The sequence below is a fragment of the Silurus meridionalis genome, chromosome 7 (assembly GCF_014805685.1).
Source record: "Silurus meridionalis isolate SWU-2019-XX chromosome 7, ASM1480568v1, whole genome shotgun sequence".
NCBI lineage: Eukaryota > Metazoa > Chordata > Actinopteri > Siluriformes > Siluridae > Silurus > Silurus meridionalis.
The window spans coordinates 17800575-17818299 of record NC_060890.1 but is presented as its reverse complement, the minus strand read 5'-3'; the positions used below and the strand labels follow the sequence as shown (position 1 = coordinate 17818299).

Genomic DNA, 17725 nt, shown 5'->3' with positions numbered 1-17725 from the left:
AAAAAAAAAATTACTGCACTGCATTTAAGAGCATAATAAACATGGCTCATTGTTCGATACTGTAAAAGGTAGTACCATGATGGTTGCAGGTGTGGGCTGGCTGTGAGTAGCCAATATGCTGAGCTGTCTTTGTACTTCAAGCAAATATTGTGAGAGCAAAGTCCTTAAATCTGCAATGCTCCACACTATTGGAGAATTTTACTGCAGCTTGGTTCAGAGAGGTTTTTATCCTGCCACTGATAAGACATCTAGGTCACTATTGACTCAATTCATAAAGCGTAGGGTTTTCTCAATACCCAGGTAAATATGGGTGTTGTCTGGGCAAACAAGCTAAACAAGGGCCCTTCAAATTCTACAACAGAGGCTGTGTTGACTGAGACCAGCTTGACTGTGGTGTGGTAGTCAACTGTAGGACACACACACACTTCATACAAAAGTACAATTTAGCCTGGTCTGAGCTCACATTAGATTTGCCTTAGCTGACTACTTTTTCACCCTAGGCCTACTTTAGGGATTATTAAACAAATTAGTGGTTAATTAACCTAATTGTGCTATTAATAAACATGAATAAAGCGCTACACTTCAGGTTTTCTCTTACTTGTGTATAAAGTTGTAGTATGCCTGAATGATAGATGGAAACCCAGTTTTTGGTCCATCACAGTCCATGCTGTGTGACCTAAATCTTTTTAACAAGGACAGAACAGGACATGACTTGGACTTGTTAGCACCACTTCTGGAGAGCACTTTTCCCACATCAGATTTGTTCAATCATTTAATCTCTACATTAAAAGGCTCACACAAGTTCATAAATAGATAAGCAAAATAGGAGGACAAGGACACCGTTGTCACTGGATATTTCTTAATCAGCTTGTGAGAAGTGTATTCAATCCTGTCACAGTTGGCGTTTAAAGACCTGCAGCAACATTTCACGTTGTGGCATTCGATTAGATGTATGTTACTAACAGCCAAGGCATGAGCTTCTGATTTAATGAAAACATGTTTGCACATACTCTTGGCCTTCAGCTGCTTATCTGTGAATGTGTGCTCTAGTGGCACAGTGGTTTGGATATTAAACTAGTTAGTGTGTTTGAAAGAAGCGAGACTCAGAACATTTGCATAACAGACGTCCGAGTCTGTCTGCTGTTTAGACAGTTTTATAGGACAAAATTAGATATATTTATCTATATAATATTAACACACATCAAATATTTAGTGAGTTAAACCATCGTAATTTGAGTACAAATTAGACTATAAATTATTAACTGAGTAAATAGTTTTTATGTGACTAAAATCTAGAATTTTAGTTCTTAGACAAGTAAATTCAATTCATTTTTATTTTGTGTAGCACTTTTAATAATAAACATTGTCTCAGCAGCTTTACACAGATAATGTGGTGATAAAGAATGAATAATATGTTCTTTATGTGGAAGTTTGTCCCTGATGAGCAAGCTGGTGGTGACTGTGGCAAGGTAAAAAACTTCCCGAGAAGGGATAAGGAAGAAACCTTGAGAGAAACCAGACTCGAGGGAACCGAATCCTCTTCTGCATGGCATCGAGTGTCCATTTATTACAGATCAATTATGTTGTGCAGTGATTGTGATCAGATGCAAACTATAGTCCTAAAGTCAGTGTGGCCAGAGTGGCCTCCAGTCAAAGAGAACACCATCCAGAAGCAGGCTGGGACGAAGTGGGCAGATCCGAGGAGAGGAGAAGGGCAGGAACAGTGGTCACTGGTCACAGTAAATCCCATCATATTAGCTGTAACCATTAACCATGTTATCAGGTAAACATACCACATAGAACTCATTTGTTGCACAATTTAGCAGCCTTCCTCAACCCTATCCATTAGATAATAAAAAACAGAAAGTGCTGTAGATTTCACTGAATAATTTACAGTGCAAAATATTAAACCTCATCTTGTGGGTACACAGTTTTTCCATACCGTCTCTGTGTTAAGTTATCATGGGGGGTTCGTTTTTGACAAAAGCACAACTGTTGGCTGGATAGTGTTCAGCTGGTGTACTGTTTCTCAGCCGAGTAGTGATAGTAAGGTGTTTAAAATCCCAGCAATGCTGGAGCGCCTGATACATACATACCAGTACAACACTAACACCCAGATACCATGTCAGTGTCACTGCTGTGCCAAATATAAGCTGGTTAGCGATGGACCTATGGACAAAGTAGAAGGGTAAAGAGAGTGTAAAACACTGTGCTTTGGAATAAATTGGCCTCTATGACCAGAGATTTTACACTTAAAAAAGCCAAGTTGAATTCAATGACTTCATTAGGGTGAGAAATACTCATCCACCTTCATAATATCTTTATCTGTGTATGACCTGATTTTTTTTTCAATCGGGCATAGAAGACAGACTCCATAGCTACATTTGTTTGTGATCTAGTAAATAGTGACATTAGGTTACATCTCATAAAATATGCTAAAGTTTTGATGTCAAATTCACTCTCGTTAGCTACCTGTACTGTAGTTACTAAGACACTGAAACAAATAGAGTATACTATATAATATAATATAGTCAGTGGAAGCAGGGATAGAATTTCCTAGAGATCCTAGGGGTCTGTTTTTTATTTTTGCATTGTTTGATACTGGTAAATACACTGACTATTAGTACTACTATTACTTATACTACTAATAATAAGATGGAGACCATCAGGTAGTATCATAGGGTGGCCTGGCTTCATACTTTGGGCACCTCTGGTCAACAATTTGCAAAATCCATGGGAAAACAGTTAATTAAGTTGGGCGTTCAAGTGGGCTTTTTGGTTATTTCAGCTAAATCGTATACAACAAAGGGTGACCTGAAAAATAGCCAGTGTGTTGTTATAAAGCTGGAGAAAGGACAACTCGACTACTGGTTCTGTTGGTGTTTACAGTGAAAACACTTCTTATGAAGCATGACCTGGTGGCATATGGGTTCATGTTGACTGCGACAGACAGACAGACAGACAGACAGATAGAATACTTTATTAACCCCAAAGTGAAATTGTTACTGATATTGAACTGTACTGTAAATCCCAGGGCTGAAGATAATTACTGGTGTGTCATGTTCTCTTTACTTTGCAGCCAGGCCCATCAGCATGAGACTCCACACTTCCGTGTATGTGATCGGGGTAAACAGCAGTCGTACTTTACTTACTTCACCGGGCGACAATCCTTTCGCAAGGATCCGCCTCCAGGACTTCCCCCGCCAAAATGACGTCACGCTTCTCTGACCTCGTTTTATCTTAACGTTCCATGAGAGCTTTTGAATTTTTGAACACACACACACACACACACACACACACACACACACACACACACACACACACCCGGGTGGGGGGGGGCGGGGGGATTCAGAGGACGTGACGTCAGAGCGGGCTATTTACAATAAGATTTAATTGCGTTAATAGAGAACGCGTGTTTCCTATGAGCGCTGGAGAATTTATGAATTATGTAGATGTGTGTTTTTATCTATGTGTGTGTGTTAGCAGCGAGAGGAAAACGCAACTCAGATGCAGCACGTGGTGTAAATATAGGGATGAACCGCGAACAGCGCAATCGCTTAGGTTTGCAAAGAAAAAAAAAAGAAGAAGAGAAAAAGAGAGAGAGAGAGAGAGAAAAAAAGAGCTCCAGCGCGCTGCGGCAGTTGTCAGGGGATATCGGAGAACTCCGCTCTGATTGGCTGAGGCGAGCCGTGTTGCCATGGCGACGGCAGGGGGGGTACGGTAGCGTTGCTGTGCGGCGTGATCTGTGTGCGCGCGGATGGAGGAAGCAGCTGCTGATCTTTTGACACAGCGGAGCTCCGAACACAGGAACCGCGACTGCCTGCCTGCATGAAGCACAGCGGAGCCGCGGAGTCCGAAACGACCTTAGTATGCACGAATGTGAGTCGTTACCGTTTTCATTCCTCGAAAAAGGTTTTCGTGAGGGGAAAAGGGCGGAAATGAATACAAAATTTTACATAACCGGGTCTGGAGAATGGTGGTGTAACGTGTAAAATTCCGGCGCAAGAGAAACACACATATATATACACATACACACTCGATGTCCTGGCGCTAATGTACTTCTTTATAATAGACCGAATGTTTACTCGACGTACTTTCGAGGGTTTGTCTATCCTGTTTAATTTGGGACTTGTTTGGTTTCGCCATGAGGTCGGTCCTCAGTCTTGACGAATTGTTCCGGACCATGTGATCCATCCGGGCTATAGCTAACTAAGTTGATTCAGAGGAACGCACGCATATTCTGGCTCCTACGGCGCGTTTAAGTGCTCCGTCTCTGCCGCGTTTCGTTGCGTTTGACAGCCTTATTATTTTGAATTACTCCGTGTTATTAATCACGACACATAATTAGGCGCCAGTCCATAGTTTCAGGGGAATAAAAGCGGGTTTGGAAGCGAGTCAGCTTCGACTCCGGAGAGGCGCATTAGCTTGAGTGCTACGTTAGTATGTTAGCTAGCCTAGCTGAGTTTTGGTCGAAACCCGTGGCTGTGATTATTCGAGCAACACTCGGAAACCTTTGGGTTATTGAACGCACCGTGGGGTAATGGAGTAGCTCGGGGTTGAAACTTTTACAACTTAAAGTATGAAACTTCCTGCTTTGAAATAAAAGGTGCTTATGTGTAACCAAAGGTTATTGGTGTGTTTTTATGGTAATAAAGTGTGTGTGTATAATCAGGGAGAACATAATGCTGGTCGTGTTCTTTCTTCCTGTGTTTGGTGTTATTTGACGTGTGTGTAAACGTACGTGGCAGTTCAACCCAAAGATATGTCTGATCAGGTCTATATTAACACACTGTGCACTCGACGCCACTGTCGCTCAGGCGGCATTTCCGGCCCAGACTGCATTCTGCCTGTGAGTGAGTAAGTGACACTGACACGTGGTCTGAGATAGATAGATAGATAGAGAGAGTGCACAGAAACAAGAGAAAAGGGAGGGACCAGGGACGAGCAGCTTCTGTCACATGATCATGTCGTTTAGTTCTGGTTTCATGGCTGAAAGAGTATCCACTTCAACGCCTCACACTGTAAACACACAACAGTCATGCACAGCTTGTAGATAATAGTCCTGTGTTGGGAGAAGTGTAGCTGACGTGATTGTGTGTCATCCCAGTGCTGAACAAGTCTTTTGTCAGTGCTGGGGTTGTACTTGGTGGTTGAACGAAAGAATATCCATTGATCCATGGTTTAAAAAATAAAGGAAACAAACCTGCACATGAACCTTAAATAGCAAAGTCTAATATTTGTGTTGTACTGGTTTGATCTAAAAGTTATACTCCAAAGTGACTAAATGATTTAGGCAGGTAATTTTGGTGAGTTGTTTTTCTCTCTCTCTTTTATTTATTTTTTGATCCAGTGGATTGTCTCGCTCAAATCGGACACAGGTTTTTGTTCGCTCGAAATGGCAGAAGTCGCCTTTTACTTCTGACCAACTCTTGGATAATACTGAGCAGCCTCCAGTTAGCGGGTTATATTTTGTGATTCAGGTCATGTTAGCTCTTGCTTTCAGAATGGGATACATCCACAGTGTTTTCTCAAGGCTCGACTGCCACGCTGGATTACTGAATGGTGCGATGGTTGTCTCTTTAGTGTCGCTCTCTGGAGGGCTCTTGTAGGGCACAGCAAATGATCCCTTGCTTATTGGCGCTCTCCTGACACTAGCCTGGGAAATTAATTAGCCTCATTATGACTTGCACAAAGACGGATATGTTCCGGCTTTTCCTCGCACAGACTTGCTTTTTACAGAGTAAGAAAATGCAGACGCTTGTTTTGGTAGTCTTTAGTGTTTTCTGGAAGACTGGCTTAAATGTTCTCTGTGAGTATTGTTACACTAAATACACTGTTCGTTTAGTTGACACTCTTTGGTCAAATAAAGCCATTTGGTAACGGTGGAAAAAAAAAAACTTTAGCTTTGACTTGTTCGGCTGTCAAATCCCAAAGCGAGTGTCTTTTTAAGACCCTAGCATGGTGTCTAACTTGGTGGACCAGATTTCCAAACAGTACCACTGAGCAAGCAGGCCCGACTTGTGTCCCTGCTTTCAACTAACCACCATGCCTTTGTTTGCCGTTTCCCCCTTCCTCCTCCTCCTCCTCCTCCTCCTTCTCCTATCTTCTTGTTATTGCCCATCTGCACATATATCTCATGTGCAGTTCGCCTCTTTTTGTTCGCTGTGCCCTCAGCGATGGGCCGAGAGATGCAGTCTGGCGTCCCCGGGAGGCTGGGACGCTTGGGTTGCCATGGTTGCGCCATGACACCGGGGCGTGGTAATCAAATGGAGGCACTGCTCTGGATTTCATTTGCAAATGCGACCCACGGCCAAAGTGCGCTCCCAGCCCCCACTCCCATCCTGCCTCAAGCCAGCCTCGAGTCCTTCATCTTCAGCCATGCTCGCTTTCTCTGCCTTCGTACTCTCCCTCTGAAAGATTTAGATTTTGCCTCTGAACCCAGGGCCTCTCTCCCTATTGATAGCCATGCTAATGTCGAGCGCTGCCTTGAAGCGAAGAGTTGCAGTCCCTCGTGTCACCCTGCTCACAATGGCCTCCTTTGTGTGGGTCACTCCTGCCTGAATGAACTGGGTGTGTTTAATTGAGATGGCAGGGTGTGAGGGTGACACGGGAAGAGGAGCAGGCGGTGTGCTGAGGCGACAGAATGCACCAGGACCATGTGGACCATGTGTACACACACACACGCACGCACACACGCGCACAAGTCAAAGCATCTAGCGAAATAGTTTGCTCAGTGTCTAATTGATAAGTCGATGATAGTTGCTAGCCAACAACAGTGTCTTTGAAGTGCAACCCATCTGCTGGATTGTATTTGTTTAGTTTTATTTATTTTACATCATATCTTGTTGGTATTTATGGTATAATGTGCATATTAATTACAAATATATTTCTACATTGTATGTGTGTGTGTGTGTGTGTGTGTGTGTGTGTGTGTGTGTGTATAATATAATATAATATAAAGTATACATAGATATAACTAAAATAGGCAGAAAATTTACAGCAGTAAGAAAATTCATAAATTTCTTGCAAGTCCTTTCTGTTTTAAAGTTCCACCTTTTTTTCAGCACATTTTTCTAAAAAACAATCTCCAAGCTTCATAATAGAGTTTTGGTTTAGGTTTAGAATAAATTAATTTTTTGTAATTTTTTTTTTCGGTTTGCTTAGAATAGAAACCTGAGCCACATTGATGCAACGTCTACGAGGTTTAGGATTACAGCTCTGCAGATTCCATAACACTTTATGTCTGAGTCGAAGAGGCATAGGCTTTGGAACATGACCACACGGCACTCAAAATGGGTTGCTAAACAAATTAGCGACTGAGACTTCATGCTACGTGAGGCAATGAGTTTCTAACACCATTAAGGAGTTTTAGGGTCAGTAACAGTTTAAAGTATCAACAGAAAACCTTCTGCCAGTTTGAGTTCGCTTTCTTACAGCGGCCAAGATTACTGTAAGTAAAAATATCTCAATCCATGATGTTTTTTTTTTTTTTTTTCTTTTTCAGTTCGGATGTCTTCTTCGTATCAGTGGTAGTTATTAGTCTCCGGCTGCTGTGTAATGAGGCTAGGTGACCATCCTGCTGAGTCAGATCAAGTCTTCCAAAACACCCCAGAAACTCCAGAGGCTGCTGACTCACTCCTGATCTGACTGCCATAAGAAAATTATAAGTGCAAGATGGAAAATCATCCCTGGGAGAAATTTTGACAGTGATGTATGAGTCGAAGAGGGCTGATTTCCCCACAGTTTTTTTTCCCCCACTCAGAATTAGTAGGTGTTCCGAATCAACGCCGCATTGAAAAGTCTTTAAGTTTAACATCTCACTGAGTTTCCGTCCCCTTACATGTGTCAGGTTCTGCTTCTTGGTTCTAACTGCATGAATTGGCGTTTGAAATATTAATTAGATTTCCATCTTCACCCTTTACATAACGCCTGACTACACACGTATACGTACAGATTCTTATCAGACAATCAGTCCTTCCTTTACACCGTGCGTTCACAACCCCCAAAAAAGTGCTTGCTTTCCCGTGAATAACTTTTCACAGCGCCGTGGCAGTGCAGCGCTGAATGAATCCCTTAAACGCTGATGGAAATTAGGCCGCCAGAGCTGGATGACGATAAGGGAAAGGGTGGTTTATTTTTAGAGAATTCATCTCTGTTAAAAGGTGTGTTGCTTTCTCTTTAGGGAAGTGATACGTCTGATTTACAAGGACTCTGCTTTCATTATTGTGAGGCAGGAAGAAAATAAGCGACTGTCTTTCACAACATTTCTTATTTATAGCCTCAAGAGAAATAGCAAAGAAAAAGTCGTGCTAATTGCGCAGACAGCTTTGTGTGACTGGGACTGTGTTTGTTGGAAAATTCCCTGCCCATACATTGGCTATTCAAATGAAGGTGTGCCTGTGTGTGTGTGTGTGTGCGTGTGTGTGTGTTTTGCAGCTGCTCCACCCATAGACATTGTTTGTGTTTGAAGTGGCTGAGAGCCGTTGAAACAGCGTCATTAGCATTGTTTCTTTTCGAGGATGATGAGCTCGTCGATGTGCTGATGAGCTTGCCGGAGCAGGTTGGCTTTGTCTTGCTAATGGAGGTTAATAAGAGTGTGTGCGCTGCAGGGATGAGAGCAGAGCCAGCAGACCAAACTGACACGGGCTGTTCCAAACCTGATCCGGATAAACTGCTGGTACAGGCGTTTTGTAGGGAAGAACAAGTTGTAGTGTCCACTTCCCCCAGAGCCGAGATTCCAAACAGCTCGGTTTCAGGTTGCAGTAAACAGTTTTCCTGTATTCTATTGAAACCAAACCGATGATTTTGTCAACAAGAGAAAAAAGTTCCTCAGGCAAACAGGAAGAGGGTTTTTGACTTGCTCCTATAGTGCGAAGGACAAAAAGTCATGAAAGAGGAACAAGCGATCACCCCCCCAACAACCACTTTCCTGAAAGAGAGAGAAAGAGGCATGGAGATAGGTAGGAGTGCGTGTGATTCAGAGCAGCACTTTAGGTGATTATTTATTTATCGACGAGCTGTATGGTTTCCATGGCAGTGCCTCATTTGAGTGGTAGTAGCAAGAGAGCGGAGCAGTCACTCTCCCCCAGACTGCCAGCCAGATCCCATTCGCTTGAGCTGATTATTTATTCATCAGTGTATTCGGCGTGATTTCCGTGGCCGTCCATCAGTGGAAGCCATTTAGCCTGCATCTAGGCACCGCTCTGATTGGTCGCCAGGACTCTCGGGGCTTCCTGTTCCTCCAAGCCGTCTGTCTCTTGCGTCTCTTTGTCCTTCTCTGTCACTTCTGTTCACAGACAGCATTACTGAGTGCCACGTCCAGGAGCAGTGGCTCGCGCTGTGTTTCTTTGGCGGGTAGATTGGCCGTCGCCGTTCCATGACGATTTTTAAGCTGATGGTGACGATCAGGGTCCTTTCAGACATTTGAGTGGAGTCCTTAGAGGCCCTTAACATTGTGCCAAGGATTCTTTCAAGAGCCTTTCAATTCACTTACGATAGGAGTGGGAAAAGAAGAAGCAAGGGAAAGTAGAGGATCAGATGGATAACTGACGGCTGCCGTAGCTACGCCTTTATGCCTATTGATTCTAATAGTACAATACAAATCAAAAACATAAAGCATATTTGCTTCAATCAGTACACTGGCCAAGGCTTAAACCGTGTATTTGTTTAACGTAACCTAAATGTAGAAAAATACTCAGCATGTGTGCTTATCAACACGACTGCTTTTCTCACTTGCTCTGCGAGAAAACAAATGATGCTTTAAAATATTATAAAAATATGAATATTACCTTTAATAATTATAAAATCGTTTGACGGTGGTGAACTTATCCCTTAATAAATATTTCAATGCAGAATGTCCTGTTCGTTCTAGACTATGGACCATGTACTTGTACTTGACTTCTACCACGTTCATGACTTGCAATGTCTCGCATCAAATCCCTAAGATTTGCATGACAAATCACTGTGCAGTTCCTCACATCATTGGTCAGCCTTCGCAAGAACAACCGACATTTTGTCATTCTCCTGTTCGGTTACTGCTTTGTCCCGCCATGGTGCATCTCTGTGAACTTGTATGGAGGTCATCACAACGTTTCATGTATACACATTCACACCCAGGGGGATTTTAGTATACTGAAACCATCTACCGGTCTGTTTTTGGGATATGAGTAGAAACCTGTAAACCCACATAGATACAAGAAGTACATGTGAGAAGACCACACAGGTAGTACCCCAAGCTCCAGGATCAAACTGGGAGACTGTGGATTTGTGATGCGGCAATGCAAAACGTTAAAGGCTTTTATTAATCATAGAAGGGTTTTGTTTTTAAATACAGACCAATGTGATGTTCACCCTTCCGCTATGTGATCTGTGGTTATAGATCTGTGTGCTATTTGAAGAAATATATATATATATATATATATATATATATATATATATATATATATATATATATATATATATATATATATATATATATATATATATATATATATGCTTAATATACACACCATAGCAGACCTGTTTTTTTACCTGTAAAATTTAATCATAATAATAAAACATTCTTCTTTTCCTCTTTTCTCTCCACAGACCCTCCAAGTTTGATGGGTCCTATAATCGGGATGTCTCCAGATAAGAAAGCCGAGTCTCCAGGATCTCAGGGTATGTGCGGAGCAGGAACTCTCCCAGAGGCAGAAAGCGCCTCGAGTCCTTTAGCCACTAGTCTGGACAGGATCGGTCCTTCCGGGGCTGTGAGCAGGTCTGGACTCGAACCTGAGGACGATGAGCTGACCAACCTGAACTGGCTCCACGAGAACCTGCTGCAGAACTTCACCCTGGGAGATGCGCAGTCTTGCAGCGGCCCTTTGTTTGACATTGAAGGCAGTCTGGGCTCTCCACGTGGACACAGTCTATCTTCGTCCTCCTCTTCTTCTGTCTCATCGGGGAGTCCAGGCAGTGAACGGGACCCCCACAAGTCCAAACCGCCTTTTTCTTTCTCTCTTTTGATCTACATGGCTATTGAACAGTCTCCGAGCAAATCTCTTCCTGTGAAGGACATCTATGGCTGGATCCTGGAACACTTTCCATACTTCTCTAGCGCCCCCACTGGCTGGAAGAACTCGGTGCGGCACAACCTGTCTCTGAACAAGTGCTTCCGCAAGGTGGAGCGTGGTCTTGGGAAGGTGAGAACAACTTAACGCTGCTGTTTCAGAGACCGATCTAGATTTATCTGTGATGTGTTTATCGATCTGTGACTGTATGAACACCTGGTAGTTATTTATCTGAGCTCTATCAAAGACTCATTGTAAGGGTAGGAATGTAGGTTAAAGAGCACTAATTTAAATCTGGTCACTCAAACCACATCAGGAGGTTCGAGGTACATTCGTCTCACCGAGGCACATTAGACAACCACATTCTTTAGCAATACTTTACCTAATACTACAATGCTGCTTGAAAACTCTCTCTTATGATTGGTCCAGAGGCCTTGGGTAATTTTTTACCACAGCAGCCCAGAGGTTCAATTCGGCAAGGTGTCATATTTAAGCACACACTTAGTGGTTTCTTTAACAACTTGCATGGACTTGTTCAGACTTTTTCGCATAACCAGATTTTCTTTCTGTGAGCAGATGTTTATTTGCCATTTTTGGAAGGAGTCTCCAGTGTCGGTGCTTTGTGACAGTGCTGGGAAAGCTGTGATAATTTAGTGGTTTCTCTGTAACATGACAAACTGCATTTTTTTCCACTGTGGTAAACAACTGATCGCTAGAACATGGGTGGTAACAGGAACTAGTTTGTTTTCGCAGATGTTCTACACCATTCAACTTAACACTAAATGGATATACAGGACCATTTGCTATTGAATATAATTTTGTTACTCGGGAAACTACCCTGGTAGAAAAGAAATGAAACACTGACCCGATGCTGATTATTTTCCAACAGCACTCAGCACTCATTTATTTATTCTATAAGAGCAAACTCAATGTACTTAGTTGAAATGTAGATGGTTAGTGAATTCTCTGTAATATTAAACAGCTATTAAAAAGTTTGGGAGGATTAGGAAAAAACTGTGACTATTACATTTGAAAATTGCTTTTTGATGCAACAACTGTCGTTTGTGAAAAACAATGAAAACACAGGAAGTTGGCTGTTGTGCTTATTTGCATGTTTCACCTGACACACCAAACGTGTTTCAACCGTATTTCAGTTCGGCTACCCAGAGACAAGTTTGACTGCAAGTGTAAATGCAGTTGCTTTAAATCTCATCTACATGCACAGTAGATGAACATATAGAGGTTCCTATTGAGAAGACACCGATCACCACATTTATACTAAGTCTGAAAGAAAAGAGGGTTGATTTTAATTTGCGAGAGCAGGCCACATAGCTGATTGCGCAGGTTCACAGGCGAGTCCATTTCTTTTCAGCGAGACCTGCGGAAAGTGAGATGGCTTGATGATGTGATGTGTTACGTTAATGTGTGTGTCTGAGTGAATCTGTGGGTTTCACGTGGCGCAGCCTGGTGTCTGTTGCCATGGCGATGTTTCCTCTTTCCTGTTTATGAGCCCGGCTGATGATTTGAGTCAAGGTCATATTAACCCTGCAGGGCCACACCTCAGACAAAGAGGTGATGAGTCCGGTTTTCTGTACACAATCCAGCATATACACACACACATGCATTTAGACAAACAAGTAAACATGCGCACACGCAAACATGGTACAGTTCTGAACCGTTCCACCTGGTTGCTTGAGGAAAATAAGCTTGCAGAAATAAGCTGTTATGTATCACTGAAGTCTTCACAAAGACTATAGGTATATTCCTGTATTGTGTTGTGTGTGTGTGTGTGTGTGTGTGTGTGTGTGTGTGTGTGTGTGACTGTGTGCCTGTGTGTGAGTAAACACATAATGAAGTGTGCTTCCTGAAAACAGCTTGCTGAAGTCATGCTCATTTCTTGGCATTGTGCTCCTTCCCTCTTTTTGATTCAGGCAAATGGGAAGGGCTCACTGTGGTGTGTTCACCCTGAGTTCCGGCCCTCGCTGATGCAAGCCCTGAAGAAACAGCACTTTCCAAGCGCGCAGGCTTTCTGCACGCCACCTGCCTCTCCTCCCAGGTGACCATCTTTAGCAGTGTGCTTCAAAATCAGGGCTTAGTAGCCATTCATTTGAGCTGTTCAGTTGTCTATTTGAGCTGAATAATAGTCCATATTTAGAACATATTTGTAACAATATATAGACTCTTGTAATATATATGAATGTGTGTGTGTGTGTGTGTGTGTGTGTGTGTGTGTGTGTGTGTGTGTATATATATATATATATATATATATATATATATATATATATATATATATATGTATGTGTATATATATATATATATATATATATATATATATATATATATATATATATATATATATATATATATATATATATATATATATATATATATATATATATATATATATATATATATATATATTATAGTGTGTGTGTGTGTGTGTGTGTGTGTGTGTGTGTGTGTGTGTGTGTCCAGTATTTGGATTTTGATATTACAAACTCGTATGAGCACAATTTAGGGGGCTTGAAATTTAATAAATAAATAAATTAATTAATTAATTACTAATATTTATATTATTTATTATATATTAATATTATTATATTATTTTTTATATATTATTTTTATTAATAAATATAAATACAATTAAAACAAGCAAAAACAATCTTTAAGTTACTAATTTAGAAATGTATTACTTTTAATTACTTTCATGTAAAGACTGCAATGGTTTAAACAACTTATTTTCAAACACCAAAGGTCTAAGCTCTGACCATGAAGTTGTGTCTATGAATTTTCTTTTGGTGAGAACCCACGAAGATTCTATGGAGAACTACGCAACAAGCTTTCAGATAGTGCCAAAACAACCCAACAGGAAGTCTTCAAATGTTGTAATTGCGTTTTTTTGGGCTTTCCCTGACCACATTGTGACACTGACTCGAAATCAGGCTTTATAACTGGCTGTTTAATTCCAAGTGATTCTGCTGGTTGTAGTTCACATTCAGTACAGCCTCATTTTAAAACAATCTGTTGTTGTTGTTCGAAGATGGTATGTTTTTTAAAAAGGTATGTAGTTATGGTATAAAAGCAGGGTAGTTCAAGGTGAAGTTGGTTCAGCGATGATTGCTAGTTTGCACAGAAATGGACCCCAACATACGAAGCTGTTGCAAGCCAGATCATTTGCAAGCAATATGCTTAACGATATAATCACGACCTGCTATTTTTGTCTGTTTTGTGTAGCCCTAAAGCTACAGTGGCTGCACTGTGGGTAATGAATGTCTCTCTGTTCTCCACAGTGCCTCGTCTCCTCCTTGTCACCTGTTCTCCTTGGAGCAAGGCTACTCTCTAAAGGGTAAGTGGACTTAACTACAGTGCCTCCGAGCATCCGTTCTCTTCTGAAGGACTTTAAGTGGGTCATATCCTTCACACACCATTAGCAAATCTATCATTACACATTTAAGCAGATCACTCATCTCGGCTCCTTTTGTTCCGCTCATCCTCTGCTGGGCCACACCGAGTGCAAATGCCATCTCTTGCCTGTATTTTGTAACCTTGACAACCAAGGCACTGGTGCTTTTGTAATGAAGGATCACTCTGGCTGAAAGTGGCTCATTCATTCACGCACACACACATACACACAAACCAAGACCGTGCACTGACAGTCAGACCTGTGTCCATTCGATTCTTTTTTTTTTTTCTCGTTTCAGAATGTGATTTTGATGCTGCCACTGCCATGATGCTGTTAAAGTCTGCCTCAGAGCAGAACATTGACCCATGTAAGAAAGCGCCATTATACAGATTTCATCCATCTTTGTCATTTCCTCTCCTCTCGTTTTGTCTTCCATCTGTTGTTGTGTCTAGACGTGTCTAGACGTATGTGTACATATCCCTTTTTGAGGTTTAGACGAGATTTTCATTAGTCGTTCTGATCATCTCTCTGTCTCAGATGAGCAAGAGGGGCCGATTGATCTTTCCCGGAGGGATCTGGTGGTGGTAAGCCGGGATCCAAAACAGGACCACAACTACAGCAGCGTCCCTATACCTCCCTCTCCTCGGCAAACGACGGGTTCCAGCACTGCAACACACGGGCAACAAGAAAAAGCAAATGGTAGCCACCCTTCATTAAAAAGGGCCAGACATGATCCAAAGCCGGAGGTGGATGATGAGTTAAAGGAGGCAGCTGGCTCGCTCCTGCACTTAGCAGGTATTTGCACCAGCCTTGGTGCATCAAGACGCAAGAGCAGAAAGCTGGACAGGAAATGAAGCCTGGCTCTTTAACTTGCTCACCCTTTATTTCCCTTTACACCCCTCACTATGTGACTCGTTCCTGTGGCCTGTTCTGGCCTCTCTCCTCTGGTTGAAGTTAATTTGTTTAAAATTAATCTTTTTTTTCTTTTTCTTTTCTTTTCTCAAAATATTCCAATCATCTCATCCAACAGGCAATACTAACACAAACACAGGAGAGAAAAGCCATACTGATGCTTTCGTTTTGTTGTACAGAAAAGATTAGGAGAAAAAAAAAAATCGACTCATCCACCAACCTGCGTTCACAACAAAAAGGGTTTGAGGGGAGAAAAAAGAGAACTTTGGGGCAGGGGGAAAAACTCAGAGGAGATTTGCATGCTTCCACCTCTTAAAAAAAACAACAAAAAAAAAAACAACAAATGTATATATCTTGAGAATGAATGCATGACTTTCACAAGTGGCTTGGGCTTCATTATAACAACGAAAAGCTAGATAAGAAAAAAAGAAAAAGATATAAAAGTGCCATTGATTTTGGATCATAAGACTTCAGTTAAGAAATATGATACAAAGATAAATGCAATAATTAGTTGACCTAAATACTTGTAGTTATTTTATTTTTGTACTGCCGTTTTTTGTATTCCGTCTGGTAAAGATGACGTGTCCCCTGGAGCACCGTGCACTCGTAGCTATGATGTCAAATCCATGTGACTTTCCTCTTCATCCTGATTGGACCCCACCCTTCCCTGAGCAGTATCATTCTAGTGGAGGGAACAGCATGAAAGTGGATCTGTGGCTCTTTGAGTTCACTTCAGTATTTATCCGGTGATTAACTCTGTAGAAAGTGTATTCCCGTGCCATTACATATCCAGAATTAATTCCCACATGCGTTTACGTGTGTCACATTTAGCATTTAATGCCACTATAGGACACAGTGTAGTGCGGCGGATTTCACCAAGAACTCCTTTCTCTTTTAAGTAGCCCATTTCTTTAAGCATCACTGTTATCCATGTCATGACTCCTAGATGTCTGATTGAATTGATACGAGTGCTGAGAGAAGTCAGAGGGCAGGTTTTTTTTTTTTTTTTTTTTTTTTTTTTTAATAAATCTCAGTGGACTTTAGTAGGAGCTGTATGCACGGGGCTTGTGCTTCAGGCTTGGATGTAGCACTCTGCTGCACAAATGACCTCGAGAGAGTTGTTCTGGCTCCAGAGGAAACTGGAGACAATGTGGATTCTGGAAGAAAAGCGGCTGTGGGAAGAAAGGGGGAAAAAAACAAAACAAAACACTTGCCTTTCTGCAGCTCTGCAAATGAGGAAGTCATGGGAACGGACCTACAGGAAGCCAAACTGATGAGACAGGAAACTGATATCCTCAGAACCTGCTACTACCAGGACTTGGTTTGGCACGAGTGCTGGACTTTTCTGACTCTCTGTCTAAACTTACACTTTGGTCTCGTTTTCATGAAATCGTCAGGGGTACCACCGCTATCTTTGCAACCCTCATCTTTATTTTTTTCGTTTTGCTTGTTGTTTCAGTTTGAGTTCAAGTTTTAACTGCCTAAGTCAGTGAAATACCACTCATCTCTTTCAAGTGATGGCTAAATTAAGCTCTGATCAGGAACGATTGCACCGCACAGGCAGGTATCTTCTACAGCAATTAACTGAGCCTGTTTAAGCCATGGTGCTACTAAAATCTATAAGGACATCTCCTATGTCCTGTGTCCTGTGTGTGCGAGCTCACTAGTCCTGTGGTACCTGTGAAGCTACTCAGCAAAATGTCTCGATGCGATCTTTTAACTCTTCCCTATTTAATTGCATCGCTTTAACTGTTGCCATTGTAAAGTTTCTGCCCAAACACTTTTTGCTGCCAATTTCCCCCTTAAATTTGTACATAGTGATAACACAGGATGCAAGTATTACTAGAGGAGGTTTCGAGGAGAGCGACAGAGCTGTAGTGTTAGATTTAAAGGTTTGTACAAGCAGCCACTTGCTTCTCCCAAAACAGGAATATTGACTTCTGAATATCTGACCTCTCTCTCTGTGATACAGCATAGTGATAATTGTTTTATTATTATTATTATTATAATTATTATAATTATTATTATTATTATTATGCTCCACTAATTTAGAGCTGCCAATCAGTTTGCTTGCATTTTGTCTGCCATGTCTGTCTGACAGACTTCCATCTTTTGGTTTTGTAAGCTAACCTCTGTTAATAAAAATGTTTATAAAGTTTATTTTTGCCAAAGATATGCAATTGTTGCATTATATATGGTATTAAAATAAAAAAGGGTTTCTTTTATCTCTGCCTGTTTCTGATTTTTGTAAGGAAAAAAGGTTTATATTTGCTACATTGAGCAGTGAGGCCACCTGGTGTTTCAAACTGGTAAAAGATAATCAATTGCTTTTGAATAATTGAGCATGTAGATGAGAGTGAGG

At 41.5% G+C, this 17725-nt stretch overlaps 1 protein-coding gene and 1 long non-coding RNA gene across 3 annotated transcripts; one reads left to right on the top strand and one right to left on the bottom strand.

Annotated features, from left to right (window-relative positions):
* Positions 1-1435: 1435 nt before the first annotated feature.
* On the bottom strand, positions 1436-3312 carry LOC124389148. The gene is made up of 3 exons (XR_006926517.1): positions 3153-3312; positions 2097-2169; positions 1436-1758 (listed from the first exon to the last, which is right to left on the bottom strand). It is a non-coding gene; the product is annotated as an uncharacterized LOC124389148 (long non-coding RNA).
* An 88-nt stretch (positions 3313-3400) lies between these two features.
* On the top strand, positions 3401-17588 carry foxn2b (forkhead box N2b). 2 transcript variants are annotated; one of them, XM_046854449.1, is made up of 7 exons: positions 3401-3879; positions 7505-7767; positions 10588-11180; positions 12980-13104; positions 14339-14394; positions 14750-14818; positions 14989-17588. In XM_046854449.1, exons 2-7 carry the CDS (start codon positions 7710-7712, stop codon positions 15303-15305), a joined length of 1218 nt encoding a protein of 405 aa, XP_046710405.1. In that variant the 5' UTR covers positions 3401-3879; positions 7505-7709; the 3' UTR covers positions 15306-17588. The 2 variants fall into 2 exon arrangements, with proteins under 2 accessions (XP_046710405.1, XP_046710406.1); XM_046854450.1 differs by lacking the exon at positions 7505-7767 and having other exon boundaries at positions 3410-3879.
* Positions 17589-17725: the final 137 nt, after the last annotated feature.

Bases quoted from the DNA above. Each gene is read 5' to 3' on its own strand.
- foxn2b (XM_046854449.1), top strand. From the start codon at position 7,710: ATGTATGAGTCGAAGAGGGCTGATTTCCCCACAGTTTTTTTTCCCCCA. The intron at 7,768-10,587 runs GTAGGTGTTCCG...TTCTCTCCACAG, and splicing joins TTTTCCCCCACTCAGAATTA to ACCCTCCAAGTTTGATGGGT. The intron at 13,105-14,338 runs GTGACCATCTTT...TGTTCTCCACAG, and splicing joins CCACCTGCCTCTCCTCCCAG to TGCCTCGTCTCCTCCTTGTC.